This window comes from Ambystoma mexicanum, chromosome 8 (genome assembly GCF_040938575.1).
Source record: "Ambystoma mexicanum isolate Mex_15411 chromosome 8, UKY_AmexF1_1, whole genome shotgun sequence".
Taxonomy (NCBI): Eukaryota; Metazoa; Chordata; class Amphibia; order Caudata; family Ambystomatidae; genus Ambystoma; species Ambystoma mexicanum.
In genome coordinates this window covers 216754058-216780770 of record NC_090929.1, presented here as the reverse complement: position 1 = coordinate 216780770, position 26713 = coordinate 216754058, and the positions used below count along the sequence as shown (strand labels likewise).

Here is a 26713-nt window from a genome sequence, read left to right as displayed (position 1 = left end):
GTCACTGACTACTTTGAAACTAACGAGGGAACAGTGAGTAAGCATGCTGGTTTATGGCAAGCATTTAAAGTTAACATGCGAGGAGTAGCAATGTCCACTGAATTTGGCGTACTCCGTGATATTAGGAAAGAACTTAAGAGGCAAGAGGATTCCCTAGTGAAATTACAGATGGAGTATGCCGGAACCTGTGACCACATATTAGCAGAGAAATAAAATCACAACTGAAAGAATATCAAGAAGCAACAGACAGAGAGCTGGCGCTATTTTGATAGGCCGGTGGCACCACACAGGTTTGGGGAGCAGGAGAGGCCGGGAAGGCTCCTAGCACATATGGTACATAGCAAGAGAGGTAACTCGACCATTCCGTGTATTACCAAGCAGGATGGAGTGGTGGTTACTGAGGTGGAAGAGGTCTGCAAGGTGTTCTACTGCTTCTATGAAAACCTCTATTCACCCCGAAGTGTGGCTACAAGCAGTGAGATCGATGAATATCTAGCCAAGATACCCATGATGCTGCTGTTGACAGACGCTCACAATGCGCTGGATACACCTATAATGCTGAGTGAAATAAAGGAGCAGATTAAAAGCTTACCGGGAGGGAAGGTCCCAGGCTCAGACGGGTTGGGTGTGGAATTTTACAGGGAATTCACGGACGCTCTGGCTCCTAGCCTCCTATCAGTGTGGACTGAGGGTCTGGAATCTGGCATTTTGTTGGACACTATGCGGGAGACGGTCATCACCCTGTAATTGAAGACCGGAAAGCCACCAGAAGATTGTGTGTCATATCGACCACTGTCCCTTGTCAACACGGACGTGAAGATATTCGCTAAGATATTGGCCTCTTGACTTAATCTACTAATGCCCTACATGGTGCATGAGGATCTGGCGGGATTCGTACAAGAGAGAGCACAGCATCAAATATACTGAGGTTTTATAATATATTGGCGAGGGTACCACAAGATACAGAGGAGGTCGCAATATCCTTAGACATGCAGAAAGCATTTGATACTGTATACTGGCCATTCTTGTTTAGTGTGCTACATAACTACGGGTTCACCCCAAACTTTATTTGGTGGGTGCAAATCCTATATACGCAAATGTGTGCTAGGGTGTGTCTGAATGGGGTGCTATCCTCATTACTGACTCTAGCGGGAGTCATCAGACAGGGTTGTCCGCTTTGGCCGCTGCTATTCGCCTTGTTGATTGAACCCCTGGCAGACCTCATGAGTGCACGACACGCACCGGCTTGTATTCCCATAGCTGGATGGGTGGAGTTAATAACACTATATGCAGACAACATCATGATGTATGTGAGGAACCCTGGGAAATACATGCAGAGGATACTAGCAGTGGTTCAAGAGTTCGGGAAATACTCACGTCTCTGTTTGAATAGCAACAAGTATGAAATATTCCCATTGACGGACACAATGGGTGAATTTAGCAATCTGTTCAGACTGCGATGGATGCCCCAGCAGGTGAAATATCTAGGTGTAGAGAAAGCATGCTCAGCAAATCTGGTATGCTCCCTTAACTACGACACATTGGCCAATGCAATATCTACTAAACTTGAACGTTGGAACCAGCCCCCTATCTCACTCATGGGACGGGTGGCACTTGTGAAAATGATTATACTGCCCAAGCTATTTTGTATCTTTAGTATGATACCATTGTGGCTGGGTAGATCCTTTTTCATGAAGATAACCGGAGCATGATCCACATTCGTGTGGAAGGGTCAGGTAAGGGTCTGTTGGAAATGCCTTACATTGCCGTACGAGCAGGGGGTGCTGGCAGCTCCAAACTACAAATTGTATTATTTGGTAGCACAAGCATACTATGCTAGGCATTGGACGGAGGGCAGGCAGTACACATCATATATGGACTTAGAGAGGCAGGGGAAGGATAAGATTACACTGCTGCATGGGGTGGCCATGGGGAGGCTGGGAAATATCAACCAGCTGGATCTGGTGTTAGTCACACAGCAGGCATGGTTGAGATTATCTCAACACCCCATGAACACTATAATGTACAGCCTGAGTATGCCTATCTGGGATGCGCCCTATCTGGATCCGTCACAAGACGCAGTGTTGGCATCACACTGGCGGGGAGTGGGAATAATACACTTTGGGGATTTGTACCGTGATGGCTTGTTTGTGCCCTGGGATGATATTAAGATACATGTAGGGGACACCCCACTACAGAAATTACAATACTTTAGACTCTGCTCAGCGGTGGTATCTGTGTGGGATGGATTCCAGCAAGAACCGCCGTCACATCAGAGTCTGAACTATGTAATTTCCTGTGGTACGATGAAGAAAACCGCCTCAGCGTTATATAAACTGGTGTTGTCGACGAGGATGGTGCAAGCACCACATATCAAGGGATTGTGGGAGAGAGAGCTGGTTGTCACTTTCACAGAGGCACATTGGCTGCAATTGTGCAAGCTTACGAAATAGATATCATTCAACTCCAGGCAGAGGCTAATTCACTTCAAAATACTGAATAGGGTACACCTCAACCAGGCCCGGCTGAAGAAAATGTATGTGACAGCCATGGGGAAATGCCCGAGATGCGGAAATGAGGATGCTGATCTAATGCATATGTTGTGGTCTTGTGGGGCACTCTCCGTGTATTGGGGTAAGCTGTGTGATGCGCTGGAAGAAATGGTGGACTAGCCTGTCAGATGGTAACATTTGTCATGCTTATTGTGCTATGTGCTTAAAATTAACCACTTGAAGTGTAAACTTATAAATATAGGACTTTTGCTGGCTAAACAAGCTATATTGATGTGGTGGAAGAGTAAAGTACCCCCCACGGTTGAAGAGTGGGTGGTGAGTGATATGACCTAGGCAAGCGACAAGCAAGAGTTGTACTCCAGCCTGCTGACCTTAACTAGTCAACCAAGGGACATTTGGAGAGGATTCCGCCAGTACCTGATCAATAAAGGAGATGGGGGGATGACGGAAATGTAGTGCTGTAAACGATTTGTGAACTTGCTTACCTGACAATGGGCTGTTGAAGTAACTCCTGTACAATACATCATTTGGCTGTATGGATGTATGATGTTGTAACACTGTGGAAAATTAAATTAAAGATTTTAAAAAGAAAACTCACTCTTTCCTGGAAGAAGTACAATAGTTTATCTGCCAGGAATTGTTAAGGAAAGAGGGGTGGACAAGCATTCAAGATGGAGGGACAGTTTACTCCAGATACTGAAACTTTCACGTGACCTGTTGGGAGCTACTTGATGTGGTTATGCAGACATGCATTCCTTGTCAATTTTATGGTGCTACAATAACCTCTGGAATACCTCTAGAATACCTCAAATATGCCAGTTTGTCCTCCTGAATAAGGGGCATCTTCCATGTTTGCTCAAGAGTCTGTTTTCTTTTGTTTTCTTTTCTTTTCTTTTCTTTTACTTTCGTGAGTGTCACCTCAGTGTCAAACTAGTTTTTCCTTGTATGTGTTTTCTTTGAGTTAGCGGCCAAGAATTCAAGCGTTCTGGAGTATTCTAAGTGAAAGCTGGGCAAGACATAATCTGGATGGCCGAAAGAGACAGCTAATCTATCAAAGGTTTCTGAAAAGTGGATGGTTGTACCTTGCCTCATAGGTGTGATCTGCAGGGGCACAATCAGTGGGGCAATACCATGAGACTGAGGGCCCATGAGATCTCACACTACTTGTGACACTAGTGTTAACAGTGGCGGCTTCCTCGGCTTGATTTGCCCATCGCTGTTGTCCCGCCCCTCATTGTCTTCACTGCACAACCACTGCATTGTATCTGTTTGTTGCTACATTTGAGCAAATCATTGCAACTATGTCTATACCCATAAGTAAGCACAGGCTTTCATCCTTTATACAATATTAATGCTATGCATACATGCCTATTTGATTATTGTAGTGCCACACACTATATGTGTAGCCTATTGCCTATCTGCATATCATAGCGCCTTATGCACTATATTGCAAATGTGTAGCCCATTGCCTATCTGCATACTGTAGTGACTTATGCACTATACGCGTGTAGGACTCCAAATGTGTAGCCAACTGCCTATCTGCATATCATAGCGCCTTATTCACTATACCACAAATGTGTAGCCCATTGCCTATCTACTATACACGTGTAGTACTCCAAATGTGTAGCCCACTGCCTATCTGCATACTGTAGTGACTCGTGCAATATACTGCAAATGTGTAGCCCATTGCCTATCTGCATATCATAGCGCCTTATGCACTATTTTGCAAATGTGTAGCCCATTGCCTATCTGCATACTCTGTTGACTTATGCACTATACACATGTAGTACTCCAAATGTGTAGCCCACTGCCTATCTGCACACTTTAGTGACTTATGCACTATACACGTGTAGTACTCCAAATGTGTAGCCCACTGCCTATCTGAATACTGTAGTGCCTTATGCAATATACTCCAAATGTGTAGCCTATAGCCTACATCATACACCAAATGTGCAGCCCATCGCCTTCCGTATATTTGTTAAATGTGTCCAGTAGTCTAACGTACTAGGCCAGTATCCCATTTGACTATACTGGACTACCATCCACTTGCAGTACACTATGTACCATGTACATCAAACCTTAGGTCTATTCCTCTTATTATGTCTTATCTCTATTCTTAATTGCTACAAATCAGGCATTCAATTTAACTGCCACCACGCAACCTACCCCCCCAATATGGATCTAGCAATTATTACACCCGCACCGAATCAATATTTGAATAACCCAGCTTATGGATCAAACACTTCACTACCAAACCAACACCTAACCAACCATGCTCCACCAAATACAGTAACATAAGACTAGGATCTAAACTTACACTGCAAACACCTTATAACTCAACCTCCTCCTTAACTAAACCAGGCCACTGCTTAAGCAATGCCACTCCTACCGTCATCTTTAAAAAAGTTGTTTCTCATAACACCACTCTGCACAAGGCTAAAGACACCCTGATCCAATGTGCCCTTATCAATGCCAGATCTATCCCAGCACATGTACTAGACATTGCTGAATTCATCGAATCTGAAGCCTTGGATTTCCCAGCCGTAACAGAAACAGGGCTACATGCAGCATCGGGCCCTTCACTATCTTTATCAGTACCAGAGAACTACACCATCATTAGATGTGATAGAGACTCCTCCTTCTCCAAAGGTGCAGGTGTAGCCTTCCTTTTTAAAAGATCTCTCCATTTGCGACAAATACTAAGCTCACACATTAACTCTGCAGAGCTATTAAAGGTCAAACTGCAGATATCTCCCACTCAAACAGCCACAATGCACCTTATCTACAGACCACCAGGCCCAATTAACAACTTTGTCGAAAACATATCAGCTCTTATCTCAGCTAATACTAAGCCCAACACTCAAATTATCTTACTTGGCGATCTTAACCAAGGTTATCAAGACCCCAAGGATCTGGCAGCACAAGTCCTAACCAATTTACTAGTAAACTCAGGATTCACTCAACACATCCGTAAACCAACTCATAGTAAAGGAAGAACTCTGGATTGGCTTGCCGATCTGAACTGCTCCATCAGTGTCGGATCTTTCACACCATGCATTTGGTCGGATCATTATAACAACACCTTCACCATCAAATCTAATCCTCCTAGTCCTAAAAATGTAGCCTGCCTATAAACCATCCCGATAACCCCATTACCAACAACCACACTACTCATATACGCACGTTCAATCCCTTCAACTTCTCCCCACTCTCCATTTGGGAAGTAGAAAACATCATTAAAAAGATAAAACCATCCAACTGCCAAGGCGATGCATGCCCTGCCCCAATCATTAAAGAGGCTGCTCACGAACTAGCTCCTTTTATCACCTCTTTCATTAATGCCTCATTTAAATCTGGGACTGTCCCTGACAACCTTAAAGACGCCTGGGTCATCCAGTTAATCAAAAAACCTACCCTTGACCTTAACAACCCTGCCAATTACAGACTCATCACAATGGTGCCCTTCCTTCTAAAAATTCTGGACCGCGCAGCATACATACAAATTCAAGCCTAGCTAGAAGCAAACAATCTCCTAGGTCTTCGCCAATCAGGTTTCCGACCTAGAGATGGTACAGAAACCACCCTAATTGATTTAAAAACACAGATTGAGGACTTAAAAGACAAAGGCAAACTGGCTCTATTACTATTGCTTGACTTATCAGCCCCTTTTGACTTGGTGGATCACCAAATCCTTTGTCACCACCTTAAAATCGCTGCACATTTCTCAAACGAAGCCACTTCTTGGATTAAATCCTTTCTGGCTAAGAGATCCTTGAGGGTCTTTTCAACTACCACTTCCGCAGAGCCATTGCAACTATGTAGCATTTTCAACTACCACCACCGCAAGAATCCTGCGTGTCCCCCACCCTCTACAATGTTTTTACTAAGCCACTCGTTGATATCCTTGACTATCTGGGTGTCACCTACACAAATTATGCGGATGACATCCAGATACTCACCCCATCTCAGGTGACCATGTATTGGGCTCAATCACCCTCACTAAGGTCTATGCGACCATCCAGGCTTGGATGGCCCACCATGGGCTTTGTTTGAACGATGAAAAAACAGAGTTACTTATTCTAGGTTATCGCCCTAGACTCAACAAACCTGATGCATCATTCAAAGCATTCATTATCGATGGGAATACCATGAAGGTGCCCAATGTTACTAAAACAATGGGCATCTATCTTGATTCCACCTTATCTTTCAACAGACAAACTAAAGCTGTGGCATCAGCAGCTACTTATACCTGCAAACTGATAACAGCCTGTAGTCCCTTCCTCTCCACTGCTAACTGCATCATTCTTGCTAGAACCTTAATAATGTCCAAGATTGACTATTGTAACGCTCTTTATCTTGGAACTAGCCACAGAAACATCAATAAACTCCAGGTAACACAAAACAAGCCATATGGCTGCTCTTAACATCCCGAGGAAATCACATATATCTTACACCAGACGTAACCTGCACTGGCTACCTATTGACCAAAGAATAGCACTGAAAACACTCACCTTGACTCACAAGTGTCAAGCGAACCGCGCTCCTGAATACCTCCCAAACCGCTTCTTGAGCACACTTTCACGCGACCACTAAGATCCACCATAACCCACTATCTGCGCATACCCAGATTTAAACTGCAAAAAGCAGATGGGGCCAGCTTCACAGTCTTGGCAGCCATGTTATGGAATAACCTCCCTACCACAGTAAGAGCTGTGCCTTCCTTCTATTCCTTCAAGCACAAAGTCATGAATTGGCTCTCCAACCAGGATCTAGCTGCGGCCCATATTTAATTGGCCGTCACACTCCCTAACAGCACACTTGTACCACTGTAAATACCTTATGTAATCTGTCTAATGCATCCGTGTGATTTTCGTTTATTTATCTGTAAATCTGTAACTACATAATTGTCTGTAATTGCTTGTATGGAACCACCTTTGTTACCTCTATGCGCACAGTTTCCCTCGGGCCCGGATGCGCTTTACAAATAAAATAAATACAAATACAAATTGTAGTGAGGATATGGTGGTCCAATGAGAGAAAGAGATAATACTGATAATGGCAAAAGAGAGGCTCCCCCTCAAATAGGTGAGGCAACAATCGAAGTTATCCCTCCCTAAAGCATTGGAGTGGATGGACAGATGGATATGCCCAATGCATCACAGTGGTTCTGAAAGAGGCAAGAGGTCAAACATTAAGATTCCTCATGATAAGTGTAAGAGGATTCAATTCAACACTACAGCTAAGTCAATGCCTAGTCTGGGATACTGAATGGAAACCCTTATTGAGCTATCTTTATGTCCAGTTCATGAGTTCTGGATGAATACCCCTATATAACACCCCTCTCTTAGAATCCCCCTGACCCCACTGAGCCAAGAAGTAGTTCTGTTTTGCAAGTTTAAAAGGTTTTGTGAGAAATAAAACAAAATATAGATACCACGCTTTTATAATAAATTAATTATCGATATCGCCCTTATAAATATAATGTTAATCAACAATGGGTAATCTGACACTAGCACACTTCTTTATAATCAATGAGGAGTTAGTATAGGATGGATAAAGTAGCAAAAATACTTTTATGATTTCAAGGGAAAAGCAATGAGGAATAAAATGCAGTACAGAAATACTTGATATGATTTTAGCAAAAGATAAGATAATCACTTTTTCTCTGGCAATTCACCCCCCTCCCCTATGCAATGTAAGAAATGGAAGGAGATGGAAAGAAGAGCACACAGTTCTCAGGAATGCAATCAAATACAATACGAAATTCAATTCCCACCTCAGCAAGCTTAGAGAAAACCGGTATGAGTTTTAAAACACAGGCCCAAGTGCTTTGAATGTGGTGGCAATGAAGTGAGAAATATGCTGAAAATGCTTTTAATTCCCTTTAGGAGGTTCAGGGTGAGTGAGAGATACTTGGGATGAGCTCAGGCTCACTTTAGCAATGATTCAGGGATGGTTATTAAGAGGCAAACAATTTTTTAGCAGAGGAAAGCAAAAAGCTGCTATCTTTTTACAGGTAAAGAAATCAGGCCAAATCGCAAATCACGGCAAAATTCGCGAGTGCGTGAATCGTGATCATGGCAAAAGTATAAGGAGTAGCAAGTCGGTTCTGGGTTTGTTGGAAAGCTGAGATTCTAAGCTTTCAGATGAAAAATAAATTTCGTTCCTAGCCCAAACGGTTCCAGAGATACGGACGATTAAATAAAGGTAGATTTTCGGATTTAAAGTAAAACTCAAAATGACAGGTGACAGCTTGCAGCTTCAGAATTGACAGGTGACAGTTGTGCAGCTTTACAAATGACAGATGACACGATTTCTAGGAGGCTGTTCTACTTAGGTTAAAATAGTTTGGATTAGATTATTTTAACTAAGAGATTGGTTCTGCACAGTTCTGCTAGGTACTCACAATATAAATTTGAACTAGGCCTCGTCACGGATCTGGTCAGGTTTTGGACTGGACTCTAGTTCTGGTCTCGGCACTTCACAGTGATCTGGGTCAGCTCTCTGGTTCTGCTCACAGCGGTCTGGGTCACTCTGGATCTCTGGTCTGGTCTCTGGCAATTGTTCTTGGCAAAAGAATTCAAACAGCTCGCCCGGCTGTGGAATAGTTCGATAATGATTTTAAGGTTGCTGAGGCCTGCTGAGAAGAGTTATCAGTTTGTGGGTTTAGGCCCTTGCTTTAAGTTCTGAGGTAAAGTTCTGGTCTTTGGAGATTGATGGATTTGAAGTCTGGATCTCTGGATGTGAAGTCGTCGGTCAGCATGCTCCGCAGCAAATGGAATTGAATGTCTCTACCTGTCCCAGCAGTCTCTTTTTATGTGTTTTGAAAATGGGTGTGTGCCTGGGCCTAGCTAAGCCTGCCCCTCTCTACTTGTCATTGGCCCAATTCTCCCCTCTCCCATGATTGGGGGAAGGAAATGGATTGTCAGCATGATGAAGTCTGTTTATGGGTCAGAGGATCCTCCCCTGGTCAGTTTGCCCACAAATCTATATTTGATTCAAATACATCCTTCCCAGATATACAATTTGTTGAAATTACATGTGCACATTATATATTCCTTATGGTCCATGCTTGTCCGCCTCTGATCTTCCTGGGGGCTTGCATTCAAAAATGACAACATTTTGCGCTTTTTAACTGGTTTTGCAATATCGGACATTTACCCAAAATTACACACATGTGCGCAAGGAGTATGGACATTAATTGATGAAGTGTCAGATTTTTAACATGCAGACATTTGGAGTGAGACCCTATTTTCCGCTAGCAACCCCCCAGAATACACCACAGGGTCCTAACGCGTCTCAAAATGTTCACAGAAAAATCACAAAAATAATGATATAACTTATATAATTCTGACAAGTCCGCACTATGAGTTATCTATCTTGTCAAAAAGGGCTGTGGCTTCCCACATCACAGGGTGGAATAACTGGTTTATCCACTTCCCCCAAGCTCAGCTGCTAGCAGAGGCACTGCCCCTCCCAGTTTCCCCTAAGAGGAAGCCACTTTAAGGCCCCCCAATATAACATTTGCCTGAGTCCAGGACAGGCCTTTGTTCAACTCCCTGTAGTCCCCAGCTGCTCCACCCCTAATCTAATCAGAGAGGTGACAACTCCTTTTGGCAAGGGGAGTGGCTGAGCAGGTTTCAACTCCTGTCGGGGGTAGTTGTCAGGCAGAATCCAGTTTCATTAAGCCAGGTTTCAGCTAAATGTCACTTTTTGTTCCCAGTTTTCTACATTCAAATCAAACTGACAATTTTTACATATACATTAAATAATTACTTCCTTCAAGTCATTTCAGAATATAGTTTTACATTGTATCCACCTCTTAGCAAGTCTTTCCTTGGTCTGGTTTTGTTTCATTTGTTCAGTTTTACACAAAAGTCTGGTGGTTTTAAAACGCCGGCTTTCTGATAGTGGTGAGTACTGGTAATGCAGCCATTTTTGGGATTAAGAAAATGAATTCCCCACAGTTCTGAGTTGCTTTTTTTGGCAATCAGCATTGCCATTCCCAATGGTTTCAGGCTACTGTGTGTGTAGCCCACTGGTGGTTTTAGGCAGTGCCCTCCTGTGCTCACAACATAGGCAAAAATGTGCTCACAACATAGGCGAAAATGGGTGGCAGCCTATTCTTCATGTTTTCCCTGTGCACTCTCTGGGGAGTTCTGGCCATCATGATGTTTTCCATGCCAGTACTGCACAGTTTTATTGTAGGGCTTGGATGCATGGGTAAAAACATCCCACATAAGGATTCTCTTCACTGAACTTTAGGGGCCTCATTACGACCCTGGCGGAATGGGTTTAACGGCGCTGGTAAAGGTGACGGCACCGTTAAACCCATTCCGCTCTATTATGAGGTTCCCTTGTTGGACTCGCTCTGGACATCTGGTCAGACCAGACGTCCTTTACGGGTCCCACGAGGGGTCCAGGGAGCTAACAACGGGCCTGTTATTAACGGGCCCGTTGTTAGCTCCCTCCCCATTCCCATTGAGCCCTATGGGGGCTCAAATGGGAATGGGGATTGTCCGGGTTCCCTGAATGGGGAAATACCAGGCCCTCCTAGGTCAAAATGGCCCGGTATTTCCCCATTCAGGGAACCCAGACCCAAGTTTGGAGGCAGCCATGCCCTTATTAGTGGCATGGCTGCCTCCAAACTCGTAATGAGGCACTTTGGGCCTCATTACACGGTAGGCGGTAACCATGGTGCTATTAGCGCCATGGTTGCCGCCGGTACCATACCGAGTCCGCCATGGTGAATGGCGGATTTACCGCCACATTCCAAGGTGTGTGGGGGCGGTAATTCACCATTCACCATGGCACTTCCCCATTCCCATTTGAGCCCCCATAGGGCTCAATGGGAATGGGGAAGGCGGCAATTACGGTACCGCAAATTGCGGTACCGTAATTGCCTCCAAGGTCCCTTTGCGGCCCCGTTCCTTAACGGCTGGTAAAACCAGCCGTTGAGGTCGGGTCCCGCAAAGGGACCTTGTAGTAAGGCGGTAAGGGTTTACCGGTACCAGTACCCTTACCGTTAACGGTAAACCCTTACCGCATTCCGTGTAATGAGGCCCTATATGTTGATCCTGAGATTAGTCCGCTCACCATGAAGCCAGGAAGCACCACCAGAATGTCAATGTATGATGGCAATGGTATTAGATTATTTATTATGGTGTTTGAGACATATGTAGGTGAGATAAACACCACCCACCCTCCAAATTCATTAAGTCTATGGGGGTCATTACGAGTGAAGCAGTAAAGGGTTAATGGCGCCGGTAAAGGTGCCAGAGCCGTCAACCCCTTACTGCCTCACTACGAGTCTGCTCACGGGAACCCGCTAAGGACGCCTGGTTTTACCAGGCGCCCTTAGCGGGTCCCGCGAGCAGACCATGATGCTAACAACAGGCCCGTTATTAACGGCCCCGTTGTTAGCACCCTCCCCATTCCCATTCAGCCCTATGCGGGCTGAATGGGAATGGGGATGGGTTCCTTGAATGAGGAATTACCAGGCCCTCCAAGGTCGGAATGGCCCGGTAATTCCTCATTCATGGAACCCAGACCCGGTACCCAGTAAGGGGGTAGCCATGCCGGTAATAGCGGCATGGCTACCTCCTACCTCGTAATGACCCCCTATATCTCACAACTATTGTGTCTCCATCTGGTAGAAGGGTATTCACCAGAGTTGTAAAATTGCCAGTAAAACCCCCAAGAAATGAAACTCCCAGCCTTCCAACAGGTTGTGAATGTTGAGAATGTCAAATGGATGTTGATTGGCTTATCCAGCCTATATAGTACCAAGGTTGGTGGAAGGTTTAGGGGAGAAGTTTTATATGAATAGAGCGAATTAATGGCAAACTCAAACTTTGGCCTGATAAATGTTTCCAGTGTTTGATTTCCGCCTCTTTTGAGGAGATTCCCAGCTCCCCCGACTTCTCTCCTTTCCTTCTACTTTCCCTTGATTACTCTGACCCACCACTACTACTGCTCTTGCATTCCGCAGCCACCATTCACTCCAATTGTAATGTTTTGATCCCCCTACCTAAATATATTGTGGTGAAGGGTGGATGCTTGTTGTTTGTGTGGCACGAGTACAGCTATCTAAGCAGTTTGTTTTTCCTGCACTGCATTGAATGGTGTATTTTTTTCTGAAGAACGACCATTGGTGTATGGAAATATGTAGCATTTGAGTCGATATATTCCTGAAAGAAATTAGGGTTAAGTGACCAAGATGTTACAGTTTATAACTTTTGCTTACTCCTGGGGAAAGGTTATTTGATTTACGAGCAAGTTACTAGATGTACCTCTCACTTACTCCTCACTTACACCTAGAACCACAAGTGTGACGGGGTCATTACGAGTCGGGCGGTAAGGGATACCGGGCACCGGGAAGGAGACCGTTGCTGCTAATCCCCTACCACCCGATTCCGAGGTCCCTTGGAGGGAACTCTAAGGAACGTGTGGTCTGACCACACGTCCCTTACGGGTCCCGCTAAGGGACCAGAGCGCTAATAACGGACTTGCCATTTGCGAGCCCATTATTAGCGGCCTCCCCATTCCCATTGAGCCCTATGGGGGCTCAAATGGGAATGGGGAATGGTTGTTCATAGGGGATTTACCGGTCCCGCCAGGGTCGGACTGCACTGAACAACACCAGACTCGGACACGGTATGGGAGGCAGCCATGGTGCTAATTGCACCATGGCTACCGCCCATCTCGCAATGATGCCCTAAGTCATAAGTGAGAGTAACTAACGGTTGTTTTGAATCACTCCCTAGGTGTTTGCAGTAGTAACCTTAATGGTATCTGCCTTCTCTCTGCCAGCAAGGTAAAATAGAGAGCCATAACCACTTGGGTTTGATCCTGTTCCATGCAGGACATGACTGGAAGCACTTAATTATCTTGGAGTTATCCTAGATTGTTCCAAACTCAGAACTCGGTGCTGTGTGAAATAGAAGGGGAGGAAGAGGATTATTCGGAGCTGGGCAGGGATGTAGGAGCATTCCATGCCTAATCGGATTGATATAGAATGGCACAACAATGCCTGCGCATGGCAGCGTTCATGCTATTCTGCAGTGTATTCGTTTCTTGATGGTGTGTCAGTATTATGGTGGTATCAGTACACTTTAAGGGAGACGGTACAGTCTTGTGGGTGAACTGCAAACTGCATACCCAGTGGCATCAGTACACTTTAAGGGAGACGGTACAGTCTTGTGGGTGAACTGCAAACTGCATACCCAGGGAATCGAAACACTAACCAGCTACTCTGTCATATAGTTCTCTATTTAGCCCTAATGTGTTCCATCCTGGCATCCAGGGATGATATCTTGCATCCACGGAACCACAAGTCGAACCATATACTCCTACATACACTTCTCCATTTAACCATATTGTGTGTGACTCTGGCATCCAGGGATTTAGAGGTCTATCATACAGTGTAGCATACTGCCAATTTAATGTATCCCTCTGTTAATCAGTTCCCGCCTTAATGGAAGAGCTTCAAACCAGGCATCATGCCAGTCGACTACATAAAATAGCTGGACTAATGTGTTTCAAACTAAAGATGAAATGTAATGTGCTTTGTTTACCTTCATAACCGTATCAAGAGGAAGTAATTGCATTCAGTTTCTGAAAGAAGATGCGGTCGTTTCAATTGTGGGTCCAGGAAAACTGGGTTGGAGTTCCACATTTGATCAGAATGTGGGCTCCTGGGCAATGACATCAGGCCTCATTCCGAGTAGGGCGGTAAGGGTTAACGGTCACCGGTTATGAGACTGGTGCTGTTAAACCCTTACCGCCCTACTACGAGTTCCCTTTGCGGGTCTTCTTTAACGCCTGCTTTTAGCAGGTGTTAAGAACGGGACCCGCAAAGGGACTTTACTGCTTATAACGGAACCGTAATTTACGGTAACGTTATTAGTGCCTTCCCCATTGAGCCCTATGGGGGCTCAAATGGGAATGGGGAAGGGTCTTGGTGAATGTGGAATGACCGGTCCCTTCAACCTTGGAATGGACCGGTAATTACTCCATTCACCAGGGCGCAGTAGGAACGATTTTGGAGGCAGCTATGCCACAAATAGCAGCGTGGTTACCTCCAAAGTCGGAATGAGGCCCATCTTCATTTTCTACACTGGTTACAACGGCGAGTGCTTAGAAAATTGCGAAGGGTGGTATTATGTCCCTTATAGATGGCATTATTTATTTTGAATCATTTATAAAATGCAGGCTGATACATTTATCAGTGCTTTTGCAGCCATGATATTTCTGCATTTTAAACTTTGAAGTTAAATGAAGTTGTGTTCACTTATAGGGCGGTTGATTCATTGGGCCTCATTCCGAGGTTGGAGGTAAGGGGTTAACGGCGCCGGTAAGGATGCCGGTGCCGTTAACCCCTTACCTCCGAATTACAAGGTCCCTTAGTGGGTCCCGCTAAGGGCGGCTGGTTTTACCGCGAAGGGATCAGGGAGCTAATAACGGGCCCGTAGTTAACAGGCCCGTTATTAGCTCCCTCCCCATTCCCATTGAGCCCCATGGGGCTCGAATGGGAATGGGGATGGGTATTTTGAATGGGGACTTACTGGGTCCTCCAAGGTTGGAATGACCCCGTAAGTCCCCATTCAAGGAACCGGGACCCGGACACGACTTTGGAGGAAGCCATGGCACTAATAGGACCATGGCCACCTCCAAAGTCGTAATGTCCCCCATTGTGTTTACATTTACCTAAAAAAGTGACATGGTTGCTTTCTTCTTTGGTGTTGAGACATTTGTTGCACTGGTTGAGATGATGTTCATGGGTGAATCGTTGATTGTGGCCTTGGAGATAAGCCTAAGTCTCACTCCACTGATGATAAAAAGGATGGCTTCACTGATCTGTTTTGGTATTAATGGTGGTCACAGCAATGATGTCTTTTATCCCCTCAGTATGAGCCTGTCATTACCAAAGGTCACGAGGCTGTGGTCCATCACATGGAGGTCTTCCAATGCGCGGCCAACTTCGACACTTTTCCCAACTACAACGGGCCCTGCGACTCGAAGATGAAACCGGAACGCCTAAACTACTGCCGCCACGTCCTGGCAGCGTGGGCCATGGGCGCTAAGGTTGGTGAATCTTGGCTATTTCCTAATGTTGCTCTCAAGAACACACCTTATAAAAAAGGCCCCATGGATGTGGTTATGACTCTTACTTCACGTGTTTTGCATTTTTATTTTCATATATAAGGCGACTGTCCGCCTTGAGGGCCGCACACATCGTCTGTGCTTCCGCCTGGAACAGGGTAGGGATTTATGCCAACCTACACAAAATGCTGCTTTGTCACCTCTGTGCATGACAATCAATGGTGGACTGGCCCATAGGGAGCTCTGGAGATTTCTTGGTAGTCCTCTGTACCATGGCCCTCTATTGCATTTTATTTCCAAACGTTCTCACAGGAAAGTGGTTGAGTTTGCTGAAAATGTGCAGTACGGGTCCACTTTGAACAATATTACCAGGGCCTCTGTTGGTTCCCAGTCAACACCTGATTACAATGGGGCTCCATTTGATGTTATTAGATATAAAATAGTGGCCCCTAGTGACCAAGTGCTGGTGGCACACTATGAGGGCGCTTAGAATTGCCATACCAGAGCACCCTTGGTTTCCACAATCAGCATGGTCCGCAGCAACCATCCACGCAAAAACAGAACTGATGAAAGATGAATTATTAAGAATGTGAACTCACCAGGCGCACACACTGAGCAGATCCCTGATCTGCTTCGTATTCTGTCATCATTCCTAATGAAATTGGCTAAATTACAAAATGCCAATTACTTGTGAGCTGCAGTGCCTGAACAACGCTGTTACCAGTGTTGAAGGAAAGCCAGGCTTTGGGGGGAGGGTCGAATGCTGACAGGGCTGCTTCATGTGTGAGATGTTATGTTAATGGACTTTCTATAGAGTGGCTTTTGCCGTGTGTGAGGGCCTCTTGGGCCTGGCTGTTCAAGTCCTGCAGATTTCATGTCCTTATCATTCAAATGCATAATAAGAACACAAGTACATGAGAAAATAGAGAAAGGTGTCTTGAAGCTGTTTCATCCCATCGCAACTTCAGGTTTGAACGTCTGGGTTGAAGGTTCACAATAGAATTAGAGTATTGTTGCTCTCGGTGGAAAAAGTGCAACCTTCTAAGGCTAGAAGAGACATACCCTTTGCAGGTCATTGATGAGAGTGGATTACAATCTTATGAGTTCTACCCCATGGGCATCATTACGACCCAGGCGCTAAGTGGTTAACGCGCCGTAAAAGGCTGCAGCGCAGTTAACCACTTAGCGCCTTACTACGAGGTCCCTTTGCAGGACCCGACCTAAACGGCTGGTCTGGACCAGCCGTTAAAGTAGGGACCCGCAAAGGGACCTTGCAGGCAATTACGGTACTGCAATTTGCGGTACCGTAATTGCCGCCTTTCCCATTCCCATTGAGCCCTATCGGGCAAAAATGGGAATGGGGAAGGGCCATGGGGAAATACAGCCCCGCCAACCTTGGAATGGGGCGGTATTTCTCCATTTCACCCTGGCGGACTCGTTACAACACCGGCACCAACCATGGTGCTAATAGCGCCATGGTTTAGCGCCAGTGTTGTAATGAGGGCCCATATCATTGTTTCATCATACAAATGCAATTTACCCCATTTGTCATCTTGTTTTGAAGTGGCTGAAGTTAAGTGTTAAGGGCTGAAGCTCCAAGGTTACTGGGTCTCATTGCAAGTTCAACGGTAATGAGTACAGATATGCAGTAATACCTTTACAGCTTCTTTTACCGATCAACCGATGGGTTTCCAACCAGGGTGGCCTTCCCGCCAAAACAAAATGGTTGCAACGGTGCTAGCGTTAATACCGCCAGTGTTAATACTGCAATTTCCCACTGAAATGCAATGGGACTTCAGAATGGGGAATAACACTAATCTCATAATTATTGGGCGATGCCACTGCTACCAGCATTGAAAATGGCAATTCCTTCTAGTGGTATTGTCACTGCTATAGTGCCAAACTGGTTTTGAGGCGCACTGACGTTGATAATTGGTTAGTATTGTCTTTGTCAAGGCCAAAAGCATTCTTCTCTCCTGCCTGCCTCAGATTTCACATGAAAAGGTACAAACACTCCACTGGGTAAGGGGTGAAGATTTTGGGTATAGGTCATGGTATGTTATTCTATATCATGTTATGACTCTTGCTTGCATAGAGAGTGCATTGGTATGGAGCAACTCCAAAGTGCTCAGGGAAAAAATCAGAGTGGGACGGAAGTAAGATGGAGGATCAGGAAGGTGGCAGCATGCTACTTTGGTTGAGCAAAGGGAGTGGCACTCTTCCAAGAGTTATAAGACACTGTACGCATGTGGCATAGCTAAAACAAGCCTGAGTACACATCTGCTTTTCGCACAGTGAGCATCTGTGTGCCAAAGGATCTGTGTGGGCACCCATGAACACCCTCTGTGTATCAGCGCAGATGGCTGACCCAGAAGATATTGGCCCTCATTACAACCCCGGCGCTAAACCATGGCACTATTAGCACCATGGTTGGTGCCGGTGTTGTAACGAGTCCGCCATGGTGAAATGGGGAAATACCGCCCCATTCCAAGGTTGGCGGGGCGGTATTTCCCCATTTCACCATGGCCCGTCCCCATTCCCATTTTCGCCCCATGGGGCTCAATGGGACTGGGGAAGGCGCTAAGTATGGTACCGCAAATTGCGGTACAGTAATTAGCACCAAGGTCCCTTTGCAGCACCCTACTTTAACGACTGGTAAAACCAGCCGTTAAGGTCGGGTCCCGCAAAGGTTCCTTGTAATCAGGTGTTAAGGGTTTAACGGCGCCGACACCTTTTACGGCGCCATTAAACCCTTAACGCCAGGGTCGTAAGGACCCCCATTCTCTCGGAGGGCAGTCTGCCACTTGTCTGTTCCATGCTGAGTGGGATGCCAGGGGTTTCACCCCACGAAGGGCATGACGACTTATCAGCAAGGTTGTATGGTGCTTGGATGTTGTGGGTACTGCCCCGGCTTTAGTCATTGGTACGCGCCACTGATAGTCATCTAGAGGCACATAACAGCCCTTTTCAGAGCTACACCCTGCTCTACACTTCCTCTGGGAGAACTTGGCACTATTTCAATTTTTCGTCATGCTATAAAGAAAGAGGTATTTCAAAGAATGAAGGCACAGAAGTCAGGAGAAACATATAGGAAAATATATGCTCAACGCCAGTTTCTAACTCCACCAACACATGGCCAGCACACCACGCAGTATGACATTTTGATGCAAATTAATACAGGTGTATTCAGAGACTTGACACCATCTAAGCTGCTTCTGATTAACCAATCAGAGGTCTCCGAAGGCACTGCTGGTACCATTGAAAGGCGTGTTCTGGGTTCATGATCGGAACCTGCAAGGACATGCAGTTTACTGCTGTATATTCAGTTGCACTCAATGGAAATGACTTTACACATATCCATGTACAGATCACACAGATCACACTTACCCAAGATGCTGCTCGGCGCTTCTGCTTATCTCAAGACGTTGTTTGAAACGTATCTGCACTGGAGTGTGACCGTGATCCGGCAGTATCTGCACATGCTAGTGTGCACTGTTCACACTCTTCCTTTATCCTTTCAGCCTTTTTATTACCCAGAAGATGCTGGACTTGCCTTTGGAGGACCAGGCTCTTCTAAATATTTACGACTTGAGGTTCACTACCACAATCCCCTGGAACTAAAAGGTAAGAGAATAATGTGTTGTCAGAAACCTGCAACCTGTTGAGTGAGTTTCCTCCTAGTGCAACCAGCTATCTGTTAAATAGCCCTACTCTGCCCTATCACATGTACCTTGCTCTAGACTAAACATTGAGCATTCAGACTCGTGACATTGTGGTCAAAATGTCAGAATGTGGCTCCCGGAGTTTATGGTGTGACTGCCTCGTTAACGGCTGCTTGCAGTGCTGGATTATCCATTAGGCCAAGTAGGCACCGGCCTATGGGCCCCACTCCTTTTAGGGGCACTGCAACAATGGATCAAAATAAAGCGGTGCATACAATTAAAACCGTATTAGGAGATAATTTACTAAGGGGGTTGGGGGGGTGTGACATTTCGACAGCCTAGCATCCACAGGGTTTAATCTGGCACTGACTGCTTGTCCTTTTAATGTTTTTTGTAGAAAAAGTCAAATCAAAGTCTGCGTCACTGTGCAATTAAAGGATAGTAAACTATTTGGAACTTGGTAACATAGTGTTAAAAGGACGCTAAGGCATTCAGGACTGTCGAAGTATGTATTGAAAAGTTATTCTGCTATCAACAGCTGTGCAGCAGCTCAGTCTATGGCAGTGAGACTGTCTAAAGGTAACACGACTCTGAACTGTAAGGCTTTTTGAACATCATGGGTTATGTCCCAGAGTTTCATGAGAACATTAAGGGCTTACATAGGTAATTGATGTTGGGCTATTAGATCATCCTGGGTTTTGTCCCAGAGTTTCATGAGAACATTAAGGGCTTACACAGGTAATTGATGTTAGGCTATTAAATCGTCATGGGTTTTGTCCCAAACGTTCATGAGAAAATTAAGGGCTTACACAGTTAATTGAAGTTGGGTCATTAGATCACCATGGTTTTTGTCCCAGAGTTTCGTGAGAACATTAAGGGCTGACATAGGTAATTGATGTTAGGCCATTAGATCACCATGGGTTTTGTCCCAGAGTTTCATGAGAACATTAAGGTCTTACACAGGTAATTGATGTTGGGCCATCAGATCATCCTGGGTTTTGTCCCAGAGTTTCATGAGAACATTAAGGGGGTACACAGGTAATTGATGTTGGGCCATTATATCACCATGGGCGTTGTCCCAGAGTTTCATGAGAACATTAAAGGTATACACAAGTAATTGATGTTGGGCTATTAGATCATCCTGGGTTTTGTCCCAGAGTTTCATGAGAACATTAAGGGCTTACACAGGTAATTGATGTTGGGCCATCAGATCATCGTGGGTTTTGTACCAGAGTTTCATGAGAACTTTAAGGGCAACACAGATAAATGATGTTGGGCCATCAGGTCATCATGGGTTTTGTCCCAGAGTTTCATGAGAACATTAAGGGCTTTGTCCAAGAATTTCATAAGAACATTAAGGGCTTATACAGGTAGCTGTTGTTGGGTCATCAGACCTGCTTGGCTTTTGTCCCAGAGTTTCATGAGAACATTAAGGGCTTACACAGGTAATTGATGTTGGGCTATTAAATCGTCATGAGTTTTGTCTCAGACTTTCATGAGAACATTAAGGGCTTACACAGTTAATTGATGTTGGGTCATTAGATCACCATGGTTTTTGTCCCAGAGTTTTGTGAGAACATTAGGGCTGACATAGGTAATTGATGTTGGGCCATCAGATCATCCTGGGTTTTGTCGCAGAGTTTCAAAAGAGCATTAAGGACTTACACAGGTAATTGATGTTGGGACATCAGATCATCCTGGGTTTTGTCCCAGAGTTTCATGAGAACATTAAGGGCTTACACAGGTAATTGATGTTGGGCCATCAAATCATCCTGGGTTTTGTCCCAGAGTTTCATGAGAACATTAAGGGCTTACACAGTTAATTGATGTTGGGTCATTAGATCACCAAGGTTTTTGTCCCAGAGTTTCGTGAGAACATTAGGGCTGACATAGGTAATTGATGTTGGGCCATCAGATCATCCTGGGTTTTGTCGCAGAGTTTCATGAGAACATTAAGGGCTTACACAGGTAATTGATGTTAGGCCATTAGATCACCATAGGTTTTGTCCCAGAGTTTCATGAGAGCATGAAGGACTTATACAGGTAATTGATGTTGGGCCATCAGATCATCCTGGGTTTTGTCCCAGAGTTTCATGAGAACATTAAGGGCTTACACTGGTAATTGATGTTGGGACATCAGATCATCCTGGGTTTTGTCCCAGAGTTTCATGAGAACATTGAGGGCTTACACAGGTAATTGATGTTGGGCCATCAAATCATCCTGGGTTTTGTCCCAGAGTTTCATGAGAACATTAAGGGCTTACACAGGTAATTGCTGTTGGGCTATTAAATCGTCATGAGTTTTGTCCCAGACTTTCATGAGAACATTAAGGGCTTACACAGTTAATTGATGTTGGGTCATTAGATCACCATGGATTTTGTCCCAGAGTTTCGTGAGAACATTAAGGGCTGACATAGGTAATTGATGTTGGGCCATCAGATCATCCTGGGTTTTGTCCCAGAGTTTCATGAGAACATTAAGGGCTTACACAGGTAATTGATGTTAGGCCATTAGATCACCATTGGTTTTGGCCCAGAGTTTCATTAAAGCATTAAGGACTTACACAGGTAATTGATGCTGGGCCATTAGATCATCCTGAGTGTTGTCCCAGAGTTTCATGAGAACATTAAGGGCATACACAGGTAATTGATGTTGGGCTATTAGATCACCATGGGTGTTGTCCCAGAGTTTCATGAGAACATTAAGGGCATACACAGGTTGTCATGAACCATCGAACTCGCCCCTTCTGGGCTTCCTGGTCCCTGTCACGGCAGGCCTTACACTCCATAATACTACCAACGTGGCGGCAAGCTCAGCACGCTGCTCGCCAGTCTTCACGTTCTACGCAGCGTCCTCTATAAAGAAGCCACACCCCCGCGGCCCTGCGCGTCTCAACGCTGCTACTAACTGTGATCGGACGTGTGTTCCGAACCTTCTCTAGTGCTACTTGCTATCCCCTGGCCCCTGGATTCCCTTCTTCCGACTTCTTCCCTCTTTTCTACTTCCCGGAATCTCTGTGCTGCTTCCGCGCACCCCCAACACCTTCTTGAATACTCCTGGAGTTTCCCGTGATCCTGGACATCGAAGCTGAACGTAATCTGGAAGCCGAGGACGGCCGAGCGGGCTTATTTAAGTCCCGAACCATACGAAAGAAGACTCCACCTAAGGAGGACATCAGGCAACATAGACAGGTGAGAAGGGGGGAAACCTGTGACAGATTGAGACTCCACCTGACCGAAGTCGATACAGACATGGAGGCGGCCATCCAGGATCTTATGCGTGGCATGCAAGAACTATCGAACGAAGTACAGAACTTGAAAGTGGAGAACGCCGCGCTGAAACAATTGGTACTCTCACACGACTCTGCCTCAAAGGACAGCGTGCTATTGGGCGGCATTGTTGACAAATATGTCGGCTGTGCAAAAACCCTCCGAGGATTCCTGAATTCTTGTTTGGTCAACTTTACCTTTAAACCTTATTATTTTTCCACCCCCAGGGCTAAAGTGGGCTTTATTATTTCTTACCTCTCCGGGAATGCCTTAGCCTGGGCCACACCATTAGTTAACACCGGAGATTCTCTTTTGGATGATTATGATGGATTCATTCAAGCACTAAAAACTATGTTTGACCGCCCAGAACAGGTCTTTAGTGCTCAAGAACGTTTACTCGATTTCCAGCAAGGCTCTCAGGACATGCTCACCTACGTAACTCGATTCAAGCAATTGGCTAAAGAAGCGGGTTGGCCTTCCGAAGCTTACTTCACCCTCTTTCGAAGAGGGCTAAATGAAGATGTTAAGGATGAATTAGCCAGGGTAGCACGTCCTAGTTCTTACCAGGCACTTATGGATCTTGCTCTACAAATTGATTTCCGAATCCAGGAAAGAAAGGCAGAGAAAAGGAAGACAAAGGGCCTCATTACACGGATGGCGGTAAGGATTTACCGGTACCGATAAAATACCGGTACCGGTAAATCCTTACCGCCTTACTACGAGGTCCTTTTGCGGGTTGGGGGATTTAACGCCTGCTTTTTGCAGGTATTAAAAACCAACCCGCAAAGGGACCCAGGGAGCTAATTACGGTACCGCAATTTGCGGTACCGTAATTAGCGCCTTCCCCATTCCCATTGAGCCCTATGGGCCAAAAATGGGAATCGGGAAGGGCAATGGTGGAAGGGGGAATTACCGCCCCGCCAACCTTGGAATGGGGCGGTAATTCCCCTTTCCGCCAAGGCGGTGCCGGTATTTTAGCGGCATGAACCATGGCGCTAATAGCTCCATGGTTCTCCGACATCCGTGTAATGAGGACCAAAGTCAACCATCCAAAAAAATTCTCTTGTGAGCCCTTCAAAATCCAAAGATTCTCCTGCTCCTACAAATGAACCTGAACCCATGCAGCTAGGGGCCTTCCGTGGACCCATATCCCCCCAAGAAAGGCTGAGAAGGATCCATACTGGCTTATGCATGTACTGTGCCTCGGACAAGCATTTAGTCAGAGAATGTCCCTTAGACCCTCCACGGCGTTCGGGAAACGCCAGCTCCCGGTCCTAGACGGAGCTCAGTTTCGGGAGAGAGATGCAGGCTCCACATCTATACCATCCTTGAACTCTCCTCGACAAAACTCCCTGGTAGTCTTAAAGGCGTTTCTATCATCATCTGAGAAGGAATCCTACCCCATTCTGGCACTACTGGACTGCGGGGCCATGGGAATTTTCATAGATCAGGAATGGGTCCTTAAACACCATATCCTTACGAATCCCGGAACGACCAGCAACCTGTAGAAACAATTGATGGAAGACCTCTTTCTTCTGGACCCATAACCCTTCAGACTAAGGAAATTGAGCTTGCTATAAACCATCACCGAGAAAGGATAAAGTTTGACATCATAAAATCTGCCCATTACCCAATGGTTTTGGGAATGCCCTGGATACAAAAACACAACCCATACATCAATTGGACAGCTGGTTCCCTGTTCTTAGGTTCCTCATTTTTTATGTCCCATTGACTGCTCCAGGATCCTTCCCCGACAACATCAGAAGAACATTCAACAACTCAGCAAGATCCTCTTATGGTCTCCAACATCATCCAGGTTTCTAAAACCTACCAGGAATACGCTGATGTGTTCTCTTCTGCTATTGTTCGAGCCCTGCCACCCCACAGGCCTGAGGCCTGTCCTATTGAGACTGAACCTTCAGCCGTGATTCCCTTTGGAAGGATGTTCATCCTGTCTGAACCAGAGAAAAAGGCCCTTCGTGAATACCTAGATACTAACCTAAAAAATGGCACCATACGCCCATCCAAGTCTCCGGCTGGAGCTTCATTATTTTTTGTTCCTAAAAAAGACACCAAGGAACTCAGACCTTGGGCCTCATCACGACTTGGGCGGTAACGGTAACCCTATTAGCGCGGGCGGTATTAGCCCTACCGCCGAACTCCCCGGCGCTAATAGCGCCGGATCACGAGTTCAGCGGTAATGTAAGTCCCCATTCCCCACTGAGCCCATTCGGGAACGCCCCATTCCCCATTGGGCTCAATGGAGAATCTTCGCGCTAATACTGCCGGCGGATTTCCCGTCAGCGTTAATAGCGCAAATTTTCGGCGGATTTCCCCCTAGCTCAGTGCTGGGGTGAAATCCGCGGAAGCCCTGATTCGGCGGACCCTTAAATCCGGCGGTAATAGCGCTACCGCCGGATTTAAGGGTTACCACCGAAGTCGTGATGAGGCCCCTTGTCTTGATTATCGAGGTCTTAATCAGTGCACCCTTATGGATCGTTATCCATTACCCTTGATCTCGGATATCCTGGAAGCCGTAAGAGGAGCCGTAATATTCACCAAATTGGATCTTAGGGGTGCTTATCACTTGATTCGTATTAGAGAAGGTGACAAATGGAAGACAGCCTTCAGAACACCCTTCGGTCATTACCAATACTTGGTCATGCACTTTGGACTCTCTAATTCTCCGGCAATCTTCCAACGCTTCATGGAACAGGTGTTTTCGGATATCCTATTTCTTTTCGTCATCGTCTACTTGGACGATATTTTGATATACTCTAAGGATCCTCTGAAGCATGAAGAACATGTTAAATCAGTGTTACAACGGCTACGCGAACACAAGCTTCTAGCAAAACCCAAGAAATGCCTTTTTCATGTTTCCACTGTTCACTATCTAGGATTTGTCCTTAGCCCAGATGGCATAGGCATGGATCAATCCAAGGTTAAAGCCATACTATCCTGGCCAACTCCGACCTCTGTAAAACAGATACAATCTTTCCAGGGCTTGGCCAATTTCTATCGGAAGTTTATACCATCCTTCTCCGAGATTGTTCAACCGATCATCTCCTTGTTGAAAAAAGATACTCCCTATCGATGGACCCCAGCCCAGGAGAAGGCTTTCCAACACCTAAAAACAGAATTTAAACAAGCCCCCATCCTGGTTCAACCTGATATAAATCGACCATTCTTAGTGGAAACAGATGCCTTTAACTATGCCATCGGAGCAGTTCTGAAACAGGAACTAGATGACGGGCTGGAACATCCTATTGCCTATCTTTCACGGACATTGACCTCCAGTGAAACTCATTACTCAGTCTTAGAAAGGGAACTTCTAGCCATCCGTCAAGCCTTCACCGAGTGGCGTCATTTACTTCTAGGAGCTAAACATCCTGTCCAGGTTCGGACAGACCATCGAAATCTCCAAGTGTTACAGGTCCTGGAATGCAGGAACAGCCGTCAGGCCCGTTGGGCGTTCTTCTTTGCTCAATACCAGTTCCAAATTCACCATGTTCCGGGAACACAAAACGTAATTGCTGACGCCTTGTCTCGGCGCCCTGACTTTGAACCTCCTGATGACTGAGCATTTCCCAAGATGTTTCCCCACAAAATAATTGTAGCCCAGGCGACCAGGCTCATAGATGAAGTCCGCAGTCAGACTCAATGCTCGGAACTCTGGAAAGGTATCTCGGACAGGAACCAGTGTAAACTAAAGACCAAAGATGGATACTTGTTCAAAGACAATGCATTGGTCATCCCAACACAAAAACTACAGCAAAGGATAATAAATCTCTGTCACGATACTCTTTACTCTGGGCACCGTGGTATTACCAATACCCTCCGATTAATACAAAGGCAATTTTGGTGGCCTGGAGTGAAAACTGATGTACAAAGGTATATCCAGGCATGCTCTGTCTGTAATCAAAACAAACATGACAACAAGAGACCAGCAGGTTTATTGCAGCAACCTCCACTTCCAACAAGGCCTTGGGAATTCATAGCAACAGACTTCATTGTGGAATTACCACCTTCCAGGGGATACACAACCATCATGGTCACCATTGATTTGTTCACCCATGTGGCCCATTTTACACCTCTGTTTAAACTACCATCCTCGTCAGAACTTGCTGGAATTTTCCTGGAACACATATTCCAACTGCATGGACT

At 45.6% G+C, this 26713-nt stretch overlaps 1 protein-coding gene across 1 annotated transcript in view; it reads left to right on the top strand.

Moving 5' to 3' along the window:
• DBH (dopamine beta-hydroxylase) overlaps positions 1-26713 on the top strand; it is a 648743-nt gene that overhangs the window by 256897 nt on the left and 365133 nt on the right. Inside the window, exons 4-5 of the mRNA XM_069609630.1 lie at positions 15423-15599; positions 19139-19241. Coding sequence (XP_069465731.1) covers positions 15423-15599; positions 19139-19241 — 280 coding nt within the window. The remainder of the gene's footprint in view (positions 1-15422; positions 15600-19138; positions 19242-26713) is intronic.